This window comes from Erinaceus europaeus, chromosome 11, assembly GCF_950295315.1.
Source record: "Erinaceus europaeus chromosome 11, mEriEur2.1, whole genome shotgun sequence".
Lineage (NCBI taxonomy): Eukaryota > Metazoa > Chordata > Mammalia > Eulipotyphla > Erinaceidae > Erinaceus > Erinaceus europaeus.
In genome coordinates this window covers 70872802-70890066 of record NC_080172.1, presented here as the reverse complement: position 1 = coordinate 70890066, position 17265 = coordinate 70872802, and the positions used below count along the sequence as shown (strand labels likewise).

At 43.7% G+C, this 17265-nt stretch overlaps 1 protein-coding gene across 3 annotated transcripts; it reads left to right on the top strand.

Annotated features, from left to right (window-relative positions):
* The first annotated feature begins 11627 nt into the window (after nucleotides 1-11627).
* HJV (hemojuvelin BMP co-receptor) lies at nucleotides 11628-17065 on the top strand. 3 transcript variants are annotated; one of them, XM_007539073.3, is made up of 4 exons: nucleotides 11628-11809; nucleotides 13002-13168; nucleotides 13860-14419; nucleotides 15771-17065. In XM_007539073.3, the coding sequence occupies exons 2-4, from the start codon at nucleotides 13072-13074 to the stop codon at nucleotides 16392-16394; spliced, it is 1281 nt and encodes a 426-aa protein (XP_007539135.1). In that variant the 5' UTR covers nucleotides 11628-11809; nucleotides 13002-13071; the 3' UTR covers nucleotides 16395-17065. The 3 variants fall into 3 exon arrangements, with proteins under 3 accessions (XP_007539135.1, XP_060058002.1, XP_016050684.1); XM_016195198.2 differs by lacking the exon at nucleotides 11628-11809 and having other exon boundaries at nucleotides 13093-13168; nucleotides 13860-13925; XM_060202019.1 differs by lacking the exons at nucleotides 11628-11809; nucleotides 13860-14419 and having other exon boundaries at nucleotides 13029-13168.
* Nucleotides 17066-17265: the final 200 nt, after the last annotated feature.

The window sequence follows — 17265 nt, the reverse complement described above, 5'->3', positions numbered from 1 at the left end:
TTTGTTGCCTTTGTTGTTTTTCATTGTTGTTGTAGTTATTGATGTCATCGTTGTTAGATAGGACAGAGAGACATGCAGAGAGGAGAGGAAGACAGAGACGGGGAGAGACAGGACAGAGACAACTGCAGACCTGCTTCACCACCTGTGAAGGGACTCCCCTGCAGGTGGGGAGCCGGGGGCTCCAACCGAGATCCTTCAACTGGCCCTTGTGCTTTGCCACATGCACTTAATCCGATGCGCTACCACCCGACTCCCTAGGATTTTGATAAGGACTTTTTGGTAGTAACTTTTTTATGTTTTGCTTTTTTTTTTTTTAAATTTTTTTTAAGCCTGAGCACTGTTTAATTCTCCTGTATGGTGGTGCCAGGGATGAATCTGGGCCCTCTGTTGATAGCACTGGTGCTATCTTCCTGATACAAAATGTATCACCTATTTTTAATTCTGGAATAAATTTTTGGTTGACATAGAAATCAAGATTGGCAATTAATTATTATCTCTTAGTTTATCAGACCCTTACTATAGCTGTGCTTGGAATAAAATTGTATTAGGCCTCTCTGCCATCACAAAAATGGCCAAATATCCCCTCTTCTAACATGAATAGTTGCTGATTCATTAAAATGTTTTTTTTTTTTGGAGGGGTGAGGGTAGACAGTATAATGGTTATATATAGAGACTCACATATCTGAGGCTCTGAAGTCCAAGGTTCAATCCCCCACACCACTGTAAACCAGAGCTGAGCAGTACTCCAGTAAAACACAAACAACCTCAAAAATTTTTGTTGTTGTTGTTCCAATTGCTCTGTAATCCTTTCAACTCCTGGACAAATTTTTAAAAAATATTTAATTAATTTATTTCATAAGAGACTATAGAGAGAAAGAACCAGACATCATTCTGGTACATGTGCTGCCAGGAATTGAACTTGGGACCTCATGCTTGAGAGTCCAATGCATTATCCACGGAGCCATCTCCCAGACCACACTCGATAAATTTTTAGACATTAAATTATTGAAATAATCCTTCTTCTTGTCAATACTCGGCCTACATCTGTTCTCATTAATCTGATTTTCAGTTCAGAAATCTCTATAAGAAGTCTCAATGCCATAAGCACATTCTCTAAATTTCCATTACTGAAAGATCCCATATTCTCACTGTAGCATTCACTGTAGAAAATAAAGTTCATACTCTGCAACTGTTAAGAGGTCTTTTTAAAAATTATTTTATTTTGTTTTATTTTTGAGAGAGATGCAGACAGAGAGACACACAGAGAGAAACACCAGAGCACTGCTCAACTCTGGCTTGTGGTGGTATGGGGGATTGAACCTGGGACTTTGGAGCCTCAGGCATTAGAGTCTGTTTGCATAACCATTATGCTATCTCCTCCACTCTAGAGGTCTTTTAATTCCTTCTCGTCTTGTTTTCCTAATTTAACTTTTGAGGTACCCAGGACATCTTCCCTACAGTTATTCTCAGGATGGATTTGTACTGTTCAGATGTCTTTTGATGTCAACTGGTAGTTCTAGACTAGACAGTTATCATAGGCAGACCAGAGAGTTATTTATTTAAAGATGTATTTATGAGGGAGAAAGTGAGGGAAGGTGGGAGGGAACAAGGGAGACAGGGAAACAGCATCACTCTGGCACATGTGATGTGATGTGGCACAGGGATAGAACTCTGGACCTTTTGTTTGGGAGTCTAACACCTTATCCACTGCACCACCTTCTGGGCCACAAAGGTATTTTTATTTGCCTATCTAAAAAATATAAAAATATATTTTTTATTTATTGGGTAGAGACAGAGAGAAATTGAGAGGGAGGGAGAGATAGAGATGGAGAGAGACAGAGAGACACCTGCAGTACTGCTTAACCACTTGTGAAGCTTCCCTCCTGCAAGTGGGGACCAAGGGCTTGAACCTAGTCCTTTCCACTGTAATATGCGTATTCAACCAGGTGCACCACCACCTGGGCCCTTATTTGTCTATTTTTTAAATTAAATTAAATTAATTAATTTTTTGTTGCTTGATAGGACAGAGAGAAATCAAGAGAGGAGGGAAAGATGGGGGGGTAGCAGAGAAAGATAGACACCTGCAGACCTGCTTCACCGCTTGTGAAGCAACCCCCCTGCAGGTGGGGAGCCGGGGGCTCGGACCGGGATCCTTACTGTGATCTTTGTGCCTTGCTCCATGTGTGCTTAACCCGCTGAGCCACCGCCCAGCCCCTTTGTTTGTTTTTTTTAGACAAGTCTATATCATATGCGAAATTGCATATTTTTCCGAATATCAGGAGGACATATTTGTCTCTGTGTGATAGATAACAGTTATTACTAATCATTGCTGAGATACACTAATTCATTCAGAGTCAAAAAATAAAAATTTAAGATAATAGTTTTATTTATTTATTTTTGATATTTGTTTTAAACACTTATTTATTAACATGAAAGAGACAGAACCAGAGCATCATCCTGGTACATGCAATTCCAGGGATCAAACTCAGGACTTTCTGTTTAGGGGTTCAAAGACTTAACTCACTGTGTAACTTCCTAGGTCACAGAAGTCATAAAATGTTAACATTCTTTTTTTTAAAATTATTTATTTATTTATTCATGAGAGAGATAGGAGGAGAGAAAGTACCAGACATCACTCTGGTACATGTGTTGCCGGGGATCGAACTCAGGACCTCATGAGAATCTAGTGCTTTATCCAATGCGCCACCTCCCAGACCACAAAATGTTAATATTCTAATTAGGCTATTCCTTCTTCGTTCATTTGTTTTTAGAACCTCCTCCTCCTCCTCTTCTTTGCCACCAGGCTTATCACTTGCAGGACAAAGTCACTGTTCCCAGTGACCATTTTCTCCCCTTTCTTTCTTTCTTTCTTTCTTTTTTTCTTTCTCTCTCTCTTTCTTTCTTTCTCTCTCCTTCTTTCTTTCTCTCTCTTTTTCTTTCTGTGTTTCATTCTTCTTTTTTGATAGAGCAGAGAGAAATTGAGAGGGTTGGGGAAGATAAAGATAGATAGATAGATAGACAGAGAGAGAGAGAGAGAGAGATTTGCAGACACCTGCTTTAGCTTCCCCCCTGCAGATGGGGTGGGGGAGGCAGGGGTTTAAATCTGGGTCCTTGTGCATGGTAAGGGGTGAACCACTGCCCAGCTCCCTACTTGAAAACTTTTTTAAAAAAATGTTTTATTTTACTTATTTATTCCTTTTTTTGTTGCCCTTTTTTTAAATTGTTGTAGTTATTATTGCTGTCTTTGTTGGATAGGACAGAGAGAAATGGGGGAGGGGAAGACAGAGGGGGAGAGAAAGAGAGACACCTGTAGACCTGCTTCACCGCCTGTGAAGTGACTTCCCTACAGGTGGGGAGCCGGGGGCTCCTACTAGGATCCTTATGCCAGTCTTTGCACTTAGCGCCATCTGTGCTTAACCCGCTGCGCTACCGCCCGACTCTTGCTTGAAGACTTTTATAAAGGATTTTCCCAATATCTTAATTTCCACATAAAAATAGGAAATACTTGATTCTTTTTTTTTTAAAAAGTTTTTCTTTTGTTATCTTTATTTATTGGATAGAGAAAGCCAGAAATTGAGAGAGAAGGGGTGATAGAGAGAGATAGAGAGACACCTGCAGCCCTGCTTCACCACGTGAAGCTTCCCCCCTGCAAGTGGGGATCAGGGACTCAAACCCGGGTCCTTGCACACTGTAACATGGAAATACTTGATTCTTTCCAATTACTAGCAGTTTTGAAAATAGTGAGTTGATCCCTAACATTTTCAGTTAATCACCAATGATATTATATTGTTAAGTAAGATTGTGAACTCATAGACTTAGAGATATCTGACTTGTTTAGATTCTTGCAGATAGTATCCATTTTAATGCTTATGTGGTTCCATCTTTGGCTAGCAGTTACCAGTGTAGTTGTTTCTGAGTCCTTTTATTTATTTATTTTTTAAATATTTATTTATTTATTTATTATTTTTGCTGCCCTTGTTTTATTGTTGTAGTTATTATTGATGTCGTTGTTGCTGGATAGGACAGAAAGAAATGGAGAGAGGAGGGGAAGACAGAGAAGGGGCGAGAAAGATAGACACCTGCAGACCTGCTTCACCGCCTGTGAAGGGACTCTCCTGAAGGGATTCCCCTGCCGGGGGCTCGAACCAGGATCCTTACACTGGTCCTTGTGCTTTGTGCCACGTGCGCTTAACCTGCTATGCTATCACCCAACTCCCTTCTGAGTCCTTTTAATGCAAGAGTCCTTGAGAACCTTATTATTATTTTTTAAAATTATCTTTATTTATTTATTTGGATAGAGACAACCAGAAATTAAGAGGGAAAGGGGTGATAAAGAGGGAGAGAGACACTTGCAGCCCTGCTTCACCACTTGTGAAGCTGTCCCCCTGCAGGTGGGATCCAGGGGCTCGAACCCAGATCCTTGAGCACTGTAACATGTGCGCTCAACCAAGTACGCCACGATCCAGCCCCAGAAACCTTATTTTAGACTATTCCTACACAATGCCTGGTATCAGCCATTTTATTTCTCCAAGGAGTTTTTTTTTTTGGTGGGAAATGGTATTTGAATAGCTTGATTTGGACACTAGAAATACTCATTGCTCTGGATTATAGCTTCTACATCTTCTATATCTTTTCTGGATAAAGGTAAGACATTTTTTATGATAAAATACAACATTAAGGGGCCTGGTAGTGGTGCAATGGGTAAGCATACACATGCCCAAGGACCCAGGTTTGAACCCTACCTGCCGGGGGAAGTGCTGCAGGTGTCTCTCTGTCTCTCTCCCTCTTTATCTCTCCTTCCCTTCTCAATTTTTCTCTGTCCTATTGAAGGAAGGAAGGAAGGAAGGAAGGAAAAACAAAAAATGTCTACCAGAAGCAGTGGATTCATCATGAAGGCACTGAGCCCCAACAATAATCCTGGAGACAATAAAGAAACAAAAATACATGAATTCACAGTTATATTTCTAATTTAAATTTAGAATTACAGCTTCTCTTCATCAATCAGAAATCTGTATCTCTCTATTTTGCACCAAAATTCCTTTTTAAAAAAATTTCTTTATTGGGGGATTAATGGTTTACAGTCAACAGTAAAACACAATAGTTTGTACATGCATAATATTCCCACATAACAATACACCCCTACTACATCTTCCTCTGCCATCATATTTCAGGACCTGAATCCTCTCCCCTACCCCAGAGTCTTTTACTTTGGTGCAATACACCAACTCCAGTCCAAGTTCTGCTTAGAGTTTTGCCTTCTGATCTTGTTTTTCAACTTCTGCCTGTGAGTGAGATCATCCCATATTCATTCTTCTGTTTCTGATTTATCTCACTTAACATGATATCTTTGAGCTCCATACAAGATGGGGTAAAGAAGGTGAATTCACCATGAACCTGAGACTTTGGAGCCTCAGGAGTAAGAGTCTCTTTGCATAACCATTATGCTATCTACCACTCTTCACACTTCTCAGTTTTCCACAAAACATTTCAACCCCCCTCTATGTCTTCTTCTGCCATCAATTTCCAGGACCTGAACCCTCCCCCCGAATCCATAGTCCTTTACTTTGGTGCAATACACCAGACCCAGTCCAAGTTCTGCTTTGTGTTTATTGTTCAACTTTTTTTTTTTTTTAATTGGATTCATTTCATTGAGGATGCCTTTAGAATTTAGATGGAAAAGAGTTCTGTCAATATTTTACTCTAAGTATTTGATAGTTTGTGGTCTAACATCCAAGGGGTGTTGAAATCCCCTACTATTACTGTGTTACTGTTAATATATTGTTGTAGCCCTTTCAGTAGATGTTTGATGTATTTTGATGGCCTCTCATTGGGTGCATAGATGTTAATAATCATTAAGACCTCTTGATTGACTGATCCTCTGAGCCTTAAGTAATGTCCATCCCTATCTTTTTAAAAATATTTATTTATTCCCTTTAGTTGCCCTTGTTGTTTTATTGTTGTAGTTATTATTGATGTCGTCGTTGTTGGATAGGACAGAGAGAAATGGAGAGAGGAGAGGAAGACAGAGAGGGGGAGAGAAAGATAGTTACCTGAAGACCTGCTTCACTGCCTGTGAAGCGACTTCCTTGCAGGTGGGGAGTTGGGGCTCGAACCGGGATCCTTATACCAGTCCTTGCGCTTTGTGCCACCTGTGCTTAACCTGCTGCACTACTGCCCAACTCCCTCTTTTTTTAAAAAAAAAAAAATTTTAAATTTATTCCCTTTTGTTGCCCTTGTTGTTTTTTATTGTTGTAGCTATTATTGATGTCGTCGTTGCTAGATAGGACAGAGAGAAATGGAGAGAGGAGGAGAAGACAGAGAAGGGGAGAGAAAGATAGACACCTGCAGACCTGCTTCACTGCCTGTGAAGCAACTCCCCTGCAGTGGGGAGCCGGGGGCTCAAACTGGGATCCTTACGCAGGTTCTTGCGCTTTGCGCCACATGCTCTTAACCCACTGTGCTACTGCCCAACTCCCCCATGCCTATCTTTTAAATTTTATTTGTTTTAAGGTCATGTCAGATTGAGACTAGTTGTCCCTGCCCTTTTTTTTGTGAACCATTGGCTTGTATGGTAGTTTTCCATCCTTTCACTTTGAGTCTGTATTTGTCTTGTTGAGTTAGATGGGATTCCTGCAGACAACATATGGTTGAGTTGTGTTTTCTGATCCATCTTCCTATTCTGTGCCTTTTAATAGATGAATTCAGGCCATTGACATTTATTAATATTATAAAGTGAAGATATTTTAATGTCACTATTCTAAAATTTTAGAGTGTTCTGGCATGTTTATGGTGTGATTGTTTATAAGAGACCTTTCAGAACTTCTTGCAGGGCAGGCTTGGTGATAGTTGATTCTTTCAACTGCTGCTTGTCTGAGAAGGTTTTTGTGCCTCCATCTAGTCTGAATGACAGTCTAGAAGGATACAGTTGTCTTGGTTAAAAGCCTTTCTCACTGAGAGCTGATATATATCTTGCCATTTTCTTCTGGCCATTAGTGTTTGCGTGGAGAATTCATATTTATTTTCTGATTTAAATTCAGCATTAAAGCTTCTCTTCATCAATCAGAACTCTGTATCTCTCTATTTTGCACCAAAATTCCTTTTTTTAAAAAAAAAAATAATTTATTTATTTATTAATGAGAAAGATAGGAGGAGAGGGAAAGAAACAGACATCACACTGGCACATGTACTGCCGGAGACTGAACTCAGGCCCTCATGCTAGAGAGTCCAATGCTTCATCCACTGTGCCACCTACTGGACCACACCAAAATTCCTTTAAAAAATTTTTTTTTAATTTATTATTGGAGACAGAGAGTAATTGAGAGGGGTGGGGGAGGTAGAGAGGAGAGAGACAGAGAGACACCTGCAGACCTGCTTCACCACTTGTGAAACTTTACCTCTGCAGGTGGAGAACAGGAGCTTAAACCTGGGTCCTTGCACACTGTAACACGTGTGCTTAACCAGGTGTGCCACTGCCTGGCCTCTGGACCAAAATTCTGGTTCACAAAGACACTAACTCATTTATTATATGTCGTATGCGTTACATTGGTTTGTTCTAGCCCTCCCCAAACCAAGAGAATTGGATCAGTCCAATTAATTTCGCGGGCCTGCTTGGCCCCGCCCCAAGGATCCCTGAGGGAGGGTTCCTGAGTTCATGAGTCAGAGAGTTCCTGAGTTCCAGAGTAAGGGAGAGGGTTCCTGAGTTCGAGAGTGCCAGAGTTAGCCAGAGTTCCTGAGTTCCTGAGTTAGACAGAGTTCCTGAGTTCCGGAGTTCGAGAGTGCGAGAGTGCGAGAGTTTCTGAGTTCGAGAGTAAGGGAGAGGGTTCCTGAGTTCCAGAGTAAAAGAGAGAGTGCTTGCGCCGCCGCAAAGAGACAGCAGAGTTCTGTTTGGTGATTAGTTTGTCTTAGTTTGTGAATCGTTGTTCCTGAATAAAGAAATACAGCTTCCCTGCCCAGCCACTGTCTCCGCGTCTCTGTTCACCACCGTGAAGCAAGCCAGCCCGGCTAGAGCCTCCGAAAATTTTAACAACAATTATACTCTACAGTAAAACAATAGTTTTACCCACAATAGTTTCAGAATAACAATGCAAACACCTAAAATATTTTGCACTTTTTTTTTGTCTATAAAACAGATCACTCTTGGAATATCATAGTCAAATTGTTGTAGGAACATTCTATATTTTAGTAGTAACATTTTTTTGTGATTTGACTTCATGTGATCACCAAAAAAAAAAAAAAAACAACCAACCTATTATTTGAGTCTGGGAAGTAGTTCAACAGGTAGAGTACATGGTTTGTCATATGTGAGGTCTTGGGTTTAAGCCCAACACTATAAGGAGAGCTCCATGGAATGGTGGAGTGGTACTGTTATATTTCTCCTCTCTTTCTTTCTAAATGAAAAGAATGAAAATACTTGATCTGGGAGGCTGTTCAATGAATGGTATCATCCAAGTGCGAAACTCTGATTTCATCCATAGGACTGCATCAGAAATACAAAATCAAATTTGTCAGATGTATAATAAACAGAAGAATATTGTGTGAACCTCTAGATTCTTATCTGTCTATCTTCCTTCCTCCCTTTTAAAATGTTTTTATATTTATTTATTTATTTTCCCTTTTGTTGTCCTTGTTTTTTATTGTTGTTGTAGCTATTGATGTCATTGTTGTTAGATAGGAGAGAGAGAAATGGAGAGAGGAGGGGAAGACAGAGAGGGGGAGAGAAAGATAGACACCTGTAGACCTGCTTCACCACCTGTGAAGCAACTCCCCTGCAGGTGGGGAACCGGGGACTCGAACCAGGATCCTTATGCTGGTCCTTGCGCTTCGTGCCACCTGCGCTACCATCCGACTCCTCCTTCGTTTCTTTCTTTCCTTCCTTCTTCCTTCCTTCCTTCTTTTCTTCCTTCATTTCTTTCTTCATAGTTATTTCTTTATTTTTGTATTATCTTTATTTGATAGAAACAACCAGAAATTGAGAGGAATGGGGAGACAGAGAGGGAGAGAGAGGGTCCTTGAGCATTGTAGCATGTGCACTCAACCAGATGCATCACCACAGAGCTCCCAGCCTCTAGATTCTTTTCTTAAATTTCTTTAATTTGGGGGGGTCGGGGATACCGCAGCGAGTTAAGTGCAGGTGGCGTGAAGTGCAAGGACCGGCATAAGGATCCTGGATCGAGCCCCCGGCTCCCCACCTGCAGGGGAGTCTGCAGGTGTCTATCTTTTTCTCCCCTTCTCTGTCTTCCCCTTCTCTCTCCATTTCTCTTTGTCCTATCCAACAACAACATCAACAACAATAATAACCACAACAACGATAGAAAACAACAAGGGCAACAAAAGGGGAAAAAATAGCCTCCAGGAGCAGTGGATTCGTGGTGCAGGCACCTAGTCCCAGCAATAACCCTGGAGGCAGAAAAAGGAGGGAGGAATAATGACTTAAATGTAATGATTTAAGCATTTATGTAAGAATTATTTAAAAAATTTAAAATTATTTAATTTATTTTATTTGAAATTTTTTATATTTATTTATTTTCTTTTTGTTGTCCTTTTTTTGTTGTTGTTGTAGTTATTATTGTTGTTATTGATGTCGTCATTGTTAGACATCCTCGTCATCCTCTTCCTCCCCCTCCTCCTTTCATTTTCATTTTCATTCCTTTATTTTAGACAGAAACCAAAGCATTACTCAGCTCTGGCTTATGGTGGTGCTGGGGACTCAGCTTGGACCTCAGAGCCTCAGGCACAAAAATCTGTTGTGCAACCACTGTTATTTTATTTTATTATTATTTTTTAAATATTTATTTATTTATTTATTCCCTTTTGTTGCCATTTTTTTAAATTGTTGTAGTTATTATTGTCGTCGTTGTTGGACAGGACAGAGAGAAGTGGAGAGAGGTGGGGAAGACAGAGAGGGGGAGAGAAAGATAGACACCTGCAGACCTGCTTCACCACTTGTGAAGTGACTCCCCTGCAGCTGGGGAGCCAGAGGCTCTAACTGGTATTCTTATGCTGGTCCTTGAGCTTTGCGCCACCTGTGCTTAACCCACTGTGCTACTGCCTGACTCCCTATTTTATTTATTTTAGACCACTGATCAGTTCTGACTTAAGGTGGTGCTAGGGATTGAACCTGGAATTTTTGGTGTCTCAGGCATGAAAATCATTTTCCGAACCCATGTACTTTCTGAACCAAACATAGAGCCAATTAGTGCAGATGCCTTAGTGACACTATCTGGAATCATCCCTCGTGTTAATTTCACTTATTTAGAGATGATGGTCTTAGATGCCTATGGCTGCAAAAGCATGACATGGCTAAATTCCTGCTGCATCTTAAAAGGTTATACAATTATGCAACACCACACAAGTTATCTCTCTGAATCTTCCTCCTCCTCCCAGTTTATCTAAGATTCCTACCCTATGGATTAAAAATCTTCAGAAAATTTTCTCATTCTTTCTTTACCTCTTTCCCCTTGCTAGTTCCCTCAGGTGGCAACTCAAAACTCTTTCCCTCCTCCCCTCCCTCCCTCCCTCACTCCTGTGCTTTCTCTATCCCTTTCTTTTTTCTTTAAAAAACATTTAATTTATTTTTTTTAATTCTCTTATTTTTAAATTTTTCTTTATTTATTGGATAGAGACAGCCAGAACTCGAGAAAAGAAGGGATGATAGAGAGGGAGAGAGAGGGCTGGGGAGACAGTATAATGGTTCTGTAAAGTCTTTTAAGCCCAAGCCATTAAGGTCCCAGATTCAATCCCCAGCACCACCATAAACCAGAAATGAGCAGTGTTCTAGTCTCTTTTTTTCTCTCAGTATCTTTCCCACTGTATCTACTCCTTCTCACTAAAATAAAATAAATAAAAATATTAAAGAGAGAGAGACCTGCAGCCCTGCTTCACCACTTGCAAAGCTTCCTCCCTGCAGATGGGGACCGGGGGCTCAAACCCAGGTCCTTGCACACTGTAATATGTGCCCTCAACTAGGTGTGCCACCACTCTGCCCCTCTCTCTCCCTTTCTGTGATGAATGGGAAGGGAGAGGAAATGTTGTACAAATGCAGGGAATGAAAATGGGGGAGTAGGGGCTAGACAGCTGCAAGGAGCTGAGTTGGCAGGCTGGATCAAACCTCATCCTCACCAACACAGAGCTCAGATTTCTTCTCTAGACAGCTGGCTTTTTTAGTCCATCTGAAATACTCTGTAAAGATGGGAGTGGCTGTGAATTACCTCTGCTATGAAATTTTTTAAAAGTTAGTTCACTCCTAGATATGCTACACAGAAGCAAATACAGTATTCATTATAGCAGGGAGGAGAGTGGTGAGTAAAAGATACTGCTGTCCACTCTGATTTTTAAGGCCAGTAGTTGTTGGGAAAGCTGGAGGGCTGCCTGGAGTAGGAGTGAATAGAGTCATATAAACTAGAGTTGGAGATCTGAGCTGCCAGTCCTATTGCTGCCCCATTCCCCAACTTAACACCTTGAATTTCAGATTCTTTCTAATCATACCTGTCTCCCTATTCCCCCTACTCCTACATCCTATCCTCACCAATGCTCCTGGAATTTTGGACTTAGCTATTTTTAAAACAGTCAACTCAGTAGTCACCTCCCTCCCCCGCTCAGCTGTCCAGTATTCTGGCCAGCCATATGCTCCTTCCTCCCCCCTCACCAAACCTTCTCTGGTTCCCTGACCTCAGTGAGATTACAGCCGGTCTGGGAACCTGGGGGAAACATGGAGAAAGAGACTGGGGACCCCCTGGCTGGAGTCGACCAAGGGAGTAGACAGTCATGGCCGGAGAATTGGAATCAGAGGAGTGTTTGACCTCTGGAAACAGTAAGTTAAAATAAAATTGTAATTCTTCTAACAAGCTTTTGAATTGAAGTCAGACTTTCATGAAATAACAAATAGGGATATTTCTGGTCCAAAAAGAATGAGATCTCTTCTTTGCCAAGCTGTCCCATTCCCCATTTCTCCTTTTGTTTTGTTTCTTTCTGACCTCTGGCCACTTGAAGTCTAATCCTCTGTCCCTGCACAGGCTGTTTCAGCTTTCACCTAGCCTGCTTATCTCCAGACCACTGGTAAAGCTTTCGGAGGACTTTCCCACATTCCTTGTTTTCTCACCAAGTCCAGAGTCAGCCTCAGAGGATTAGTCACTGAAACCCTTTCACCCTGTCCTTCACATTGGGCTTCTAAGGGTGGAAGCTAGCCATTGTAAATGACTTCTCACAATGCTAGCTGCCACCATCTGCTACCTTCTGCACTCTTCTCCCAGCCATGTCCTCACCCCAGGAGAGGGGGATTCTGCAGAGGGGTCCCTCCCTAAGCCCCATCATCACCAAAAGACTGAGAACTGAAATTGTAAGGGGCAGATAAATACAAAGCCTAGTTCTTCCATCAGATTTGAAAATATAGAAGAACTGTGAACTTAAAGTAAACAAATAATGATTTGTATGTTTGGCTTACATACCATTATTTCATGGGCAAGAGGATTATAACTGTATTGCTCTAAAGTAAATGGAAGAGACTTGTTTGAATACTGATGTTCTAGAGAGGGGAAGGACATTCTGACATACAAGAGGAAAAGAAATGACCCTTAAAGGGTCTTGACGGGGTGAGGCAAAATAAGAGGTTTGTCTCTGAAATACTTGAGATCCCATTTCCGTCAAGGAGTTCTATGGGACTATTGGTATCTGACCAAGTCCCATGAGCCCTCATTTTGGGGCATTTTTGCTGCTTGGTAGCTCAGGATGGGGCAATGCAGTGGACTTTGACCCCAGTCTACTCAAGCTTCCCCCACCCCCACTAGAGGTATTGCATAAAGGGACTGAAAGTGACCACAAGGGCAGGGGCGGAGGAGTGCAGAGATGAACAGACACACTTATAGTTAGGGGAGTCCTAGTCTCCCCATATGGCAGTCTACTCTTCAGTTTTCTGGATCTCCCCAGATTCCCTTCACATCATCCTGAATAATCCTCAACTCATCCTCCCTCACCCAGCCTAGTTCCATTCTTTCAGTCCCTTACAGGCTGCCGCTCAAAACTCACTAGGCAGGAGCTGCAAAGAACCGGAGCCTGGGGGGACCTGGTGGGATAGGAATGGGAGCTCCAGACCAGTCCCCTAGTGCCGGGTCCCCCCATGGCGGACCCCATACTCTAAGCACTCTTACTCTGCTGCTGCTCCTGTGTGGACATGGTAAGAATGGGCCAGGGAAGGGGCTGGGGAGAGGAGGGCAGGCGCTACATAGGGGTGAGTGAGAAAAGCTGGGTGCAAGAATCTGGCTCTCTCACTCTTGGATAGAACTGTGTTAAAAATCCCCTCTGACTGGCGGGGGGGGGGGGCACTGGAAAAGTCTCATGGACAGGGAAAAGTGATTTAAAGGCGTGCAATATGTCAGCGGGACTGAGTGAGGGCTGGGGAAACAGCGTAACGATTATGCAAAAAGACTTTAATGCCTGAAGCTCCCAAGTTCAAACCCCACCACCATAAGTTAGATCTGACCAGTGCTCTAGTCTGTCTCTGTTTCTCTCTGTTTCTCTCTCTCTCTCTCTCTCATTAAAATAAATAAATAGAGGTTGGGCGGTGGCAAGCACACAAGGAACGATGTGCAAGGACCCAGGTTCAAGTCCCTGCTTCCCACTTGCGTGGGGAGGGGGTTTTAGGCAAGTACTATTTTTCTTCCTTTCTATCTCGTCCTCCCTAACCTATTAAATAAAAGGAAAAAAATAACATGAAAAACTAAGAGAGGACAGAACTATGGGGGCTGGGGGCTGGGAAGGGTCCAGGAAGGCTGGACCTGCCTACCCACCCGACCACGAGGTTGGGAGAGTTTTTGGGCAAAGCTGGGGCCTGGGTCAGCTCACGATTCTCTCCCTTTCTCCTGCAGCGCATTCTCAGTGCAAGATCCTCCGTTGTAACGCTGAATATGTAGCATCCACGCTGGGCCTTAGAGGTGGGGGTTCGCCGGGAGCGGGAGCTGGGGGCCGGGGTGCAGGGGCGGGGGCTGGCGGCCTCTGTCAGGCCCTGCGTTCCTACGCGCTCTGCACGCGGCGCACTGCCCGCACCTGCCGCGGGGATCTGGCCTTCCACTCGGCGGTGCACGGCATCGAGGACTTGATGATCCAGCACAACTGCTCCCGCCAGGGCCCCACGGCCCCTCCTCCGCCGCGAGGCCCGGTTCTCCCCGGCGCCGACCCGCTGCGCTCCTCTGGCCCCCCAGCCGTGGACCCCTGTGACTATGAGGATCAGTTTTCCCGGCTACACGGCCGTGCCCCCAGCTTCTTGCACTGTGCCTCCTTCGGGGACCCCCACGTGCGCAGTTTTCACCACCACTTTCACACATGCCGAGTCCAAGGAGCTTGGCCTCTGCTGGATAACGACTTCCTTTTTGTCCAGGCCACCAGCTCCCCTGTGGCATTGGGGGCCAACGCCACCACCACGAGGAAGGTCAGGGACTCCTCCAGATCTTCTCCTGGTCACCCAAAAGACCACTGTCCCTATCACCACACCTGCATTGTTCCCTTTTCTTTCCTCTCCTCCTCTCGACGCCCCCACCCCTACCTTGGAGCCGGGATCTTGCATGTGTATGACTTCAATCGCTCAAGGTCATGGTTTTCAGAAAGAGAGAGAGAGAGAGAGAGAGAGAGAGAGAAACCACAACACAAGAGCTTCCCCTCATGCGATAGCATTTCCCCTGTGGTGCTGGGTTTGGAACCAGGGCTTGCCAAGGAAGGGCCCTACCCTGCGAACCACCTATCCCACCCCTGCTATTCCCTTTCTTCCTCAACTCCCACATTTTGACTCATTTCCTTCTCCCAAACACTTGTTTCCAGCTAACCTCTTGTTCTTAGGGGGGCTGCAGAAAACATTGGCAGGGGGCAGTTGGGTAGAGGAGAGCTGAGAAACTCTGGGTTGAGGAATAATAGCAGGGAAATTTCCACACACACACACACACACACACACCCCGCATTTCTGAGATTGACACCTAAAAGTAGAGATGGGGGTGAGTAGGGTGGAGGCAATTCTAGGACAGAAAGAGGAAGAAGACTCAAGGCCCAGGAAATAGTACAAAGATTATACAAAAAGACTCATATCTGAGGCACCAAATGTTCTAGGTTCAATCCCAGTGATCACATAAACCAGAGTTGAGCAGTATTCTGGTAAACTAAACTAAACTGTGGCACACCCAGTATAGTGCACATGTTATGTGCAAGGACCCAGGTTCAAGTCTCTATCTCCACCTGCAGGGAGGAAGCTTCATAAGTAATGAAACAAGTACAGCAGGCGTTGCTCTTTCTCTCTCTTTCTACCCCCTTACCCCCCAAATTTCTGTCTCTTTTTAAGTTTTCTTAAAGTCTTTTTCTTTTTTAAACTTTATTTATTTGATAGGACAGAGAAAAATTTAGAGGGAAAGAGGATAGAGAGGGAGAGAGACAGAGATTGAGCTTTCCCCATGCAGGTGGGAACCAGGGACTTGGGTCATTGAGCACTGTAATGTGTGCGCTTAACCAGGTGCACCACTGTCAGGCCCCTCCGTTCTAAAATTTTCTATCTACATCCAGTAAAATAAAACTAAATTAAATATTAAAAAGTAACAAACATCAACAAAAGAACCAATATAAAAAAAACCAATAAAAATTAAAAAAAGAAAAAAGAACCAATGAGTAGGGATCTTGGATGTCTGCTGGGATGAAATCTCTGACAGTATGAGGCTTCCTTCTAAGACGGGGGGGTGGGTGGGTGAGTGGGGGAGGATGCATTGAGCCCCCAATCAATAGTTACCTTCTTGCCCTCGCAGCTCACCATTATATTTAAGAACATGCAGGAATGTATTGACCAGAAGGTCTACCAGGCTGAGGTGGACAACCTTCCTGCTGCCTTCGAAGACGGTTCTGTCAACGGAGGCGACCGTCCTGGGGGCTCGAGCCTGGTGGTGAGCACTTCTAACCCTGGGAGCCATGTGGAGATCCGAGCAGCCTACATCGGCACCACCATAGTCATTCGGCAGACAGCAGGGCAGCTGTCCTTCTCCATCAGGGTGGCGGAGGATGTGGCCCGTGCCTTCTCTGCTGAGCAGGACCTGCAGCTCTGTGTGGGCGGGTGTCCCCTGAGTCAGCAGCTCTCCCGCTCAGAGCGCAGCAGGCGTGGGGCCATGACCGTGGACACAGCCCGGCAGCTGTGCAAGGAAGGGCTGCCCGTGGAAGATGCTTACTTTCACTCCTGTGTCTTCGATGTTTTAATCTCCGGTGACCCCAATTTTACTGTGACAGCTCAGGCAGCTCTGGAGGATGCCCGAGCCTTTCTGCCAGACTTGGAAAAGCTGCATCTCTTCCCCTCGGATGTTGGGGTTTGCCTGTCCTCTGCAGATGGCCTCGCCCCATTGCTTTCCGGGCTCTGTGTTCTGTGGCTTTGTATCCGATGACTGGGCCAGCACTCCTGTGACTAGCTTGAGAATGATCTGGGGGTGGAGACTGGCAGGGATAAAACAATGGACCACTGAAGGAAAAAGTGCAAACTAAGAGAAAAAAGAAATCAGTTTATTAGGAGTCAGATAAGACTGCAGTCCCGGCTTGAATTGTGATGGAATACAGATTCTGGACAAATTTTAGGCCATTCCAGGCCTCTATAGTGATTCTTCTCAATTTTCCCAGTCCCGTTCATATATTATAGGAGAATCATTTGAATCCATCAATTCCTGACAATCAGTAGGAGACTCAAGGGTTGAGGCTTCTAGGCAGAAAGAACTGAAAGAGGAGGATATAATCACTGCTGGTAAGAAACTCAAATTTAACAATACTTCCCCCCCCCCCCCCCATAGGAAGATGGAGGGAGAAGAATATGATTAGGGGAAAAGCAGCTATTTAGTATTTTGGGGGTCCCCAGACCACCATAAGTCAGAGTAGAACAGTGTTTGGGTTAAAATAAAAACAGTACATAAATGAGTACATGTGGGTAAGATGTGATCTGCTTTCTTGGTTCTGAAATGAGGTGGAAATGGCCTGGATCTTCAGTGAACAGAACTCTGTCTTTAGAGAATGATACAGATAAGTAAAGAAGCTAATTGATAATTAAAGTTAAATGCTTTCCATCCTCCTCAGTTGTTTATGTTGAATCCTTTCACAGATGCTGGAAATGGCATAAGGTGCTGTGTTCACGCTACTGAAAAAGGGCTCAGGTGTGTCAGATGCTGTTTCTGCCCCTGGAAGTTTATAGAGAAAGAAAGCCAATTTACAGGAAGGAGTGATGAGTGTGTAATTATTCAACAACTTTTCTTTAGGAAGAGAGAGAGAGGG

What these genes read in the sequence shown, in the direction of transcription:
- HJV (XM_007539073.3), top strand. Translation starts at nt 13,072, where the DNA reads ATGGGAGCTCCAGACCAGTCCCCTAGTGCCGGGTCCCCCCATGGCGGA. An exon ending in GCTGCTCCTGTGTGGACATG is followed by an intron (nt 13,169 to 13,859) that starts GTAAGAATGGGC and finishes TTTCTCCTGCAG; the next exon opens with CGCATTCTCAGTGCAAGATC. An exon ending in ACGCCACCACCACGAGGAAG is followed by an intron (nt 14,420 to 15,770) that starts GTCAGGGACTCC and finishes TTGCCCTCGCAG; the next exon opens with CTCACCATTATATTTAAGAA.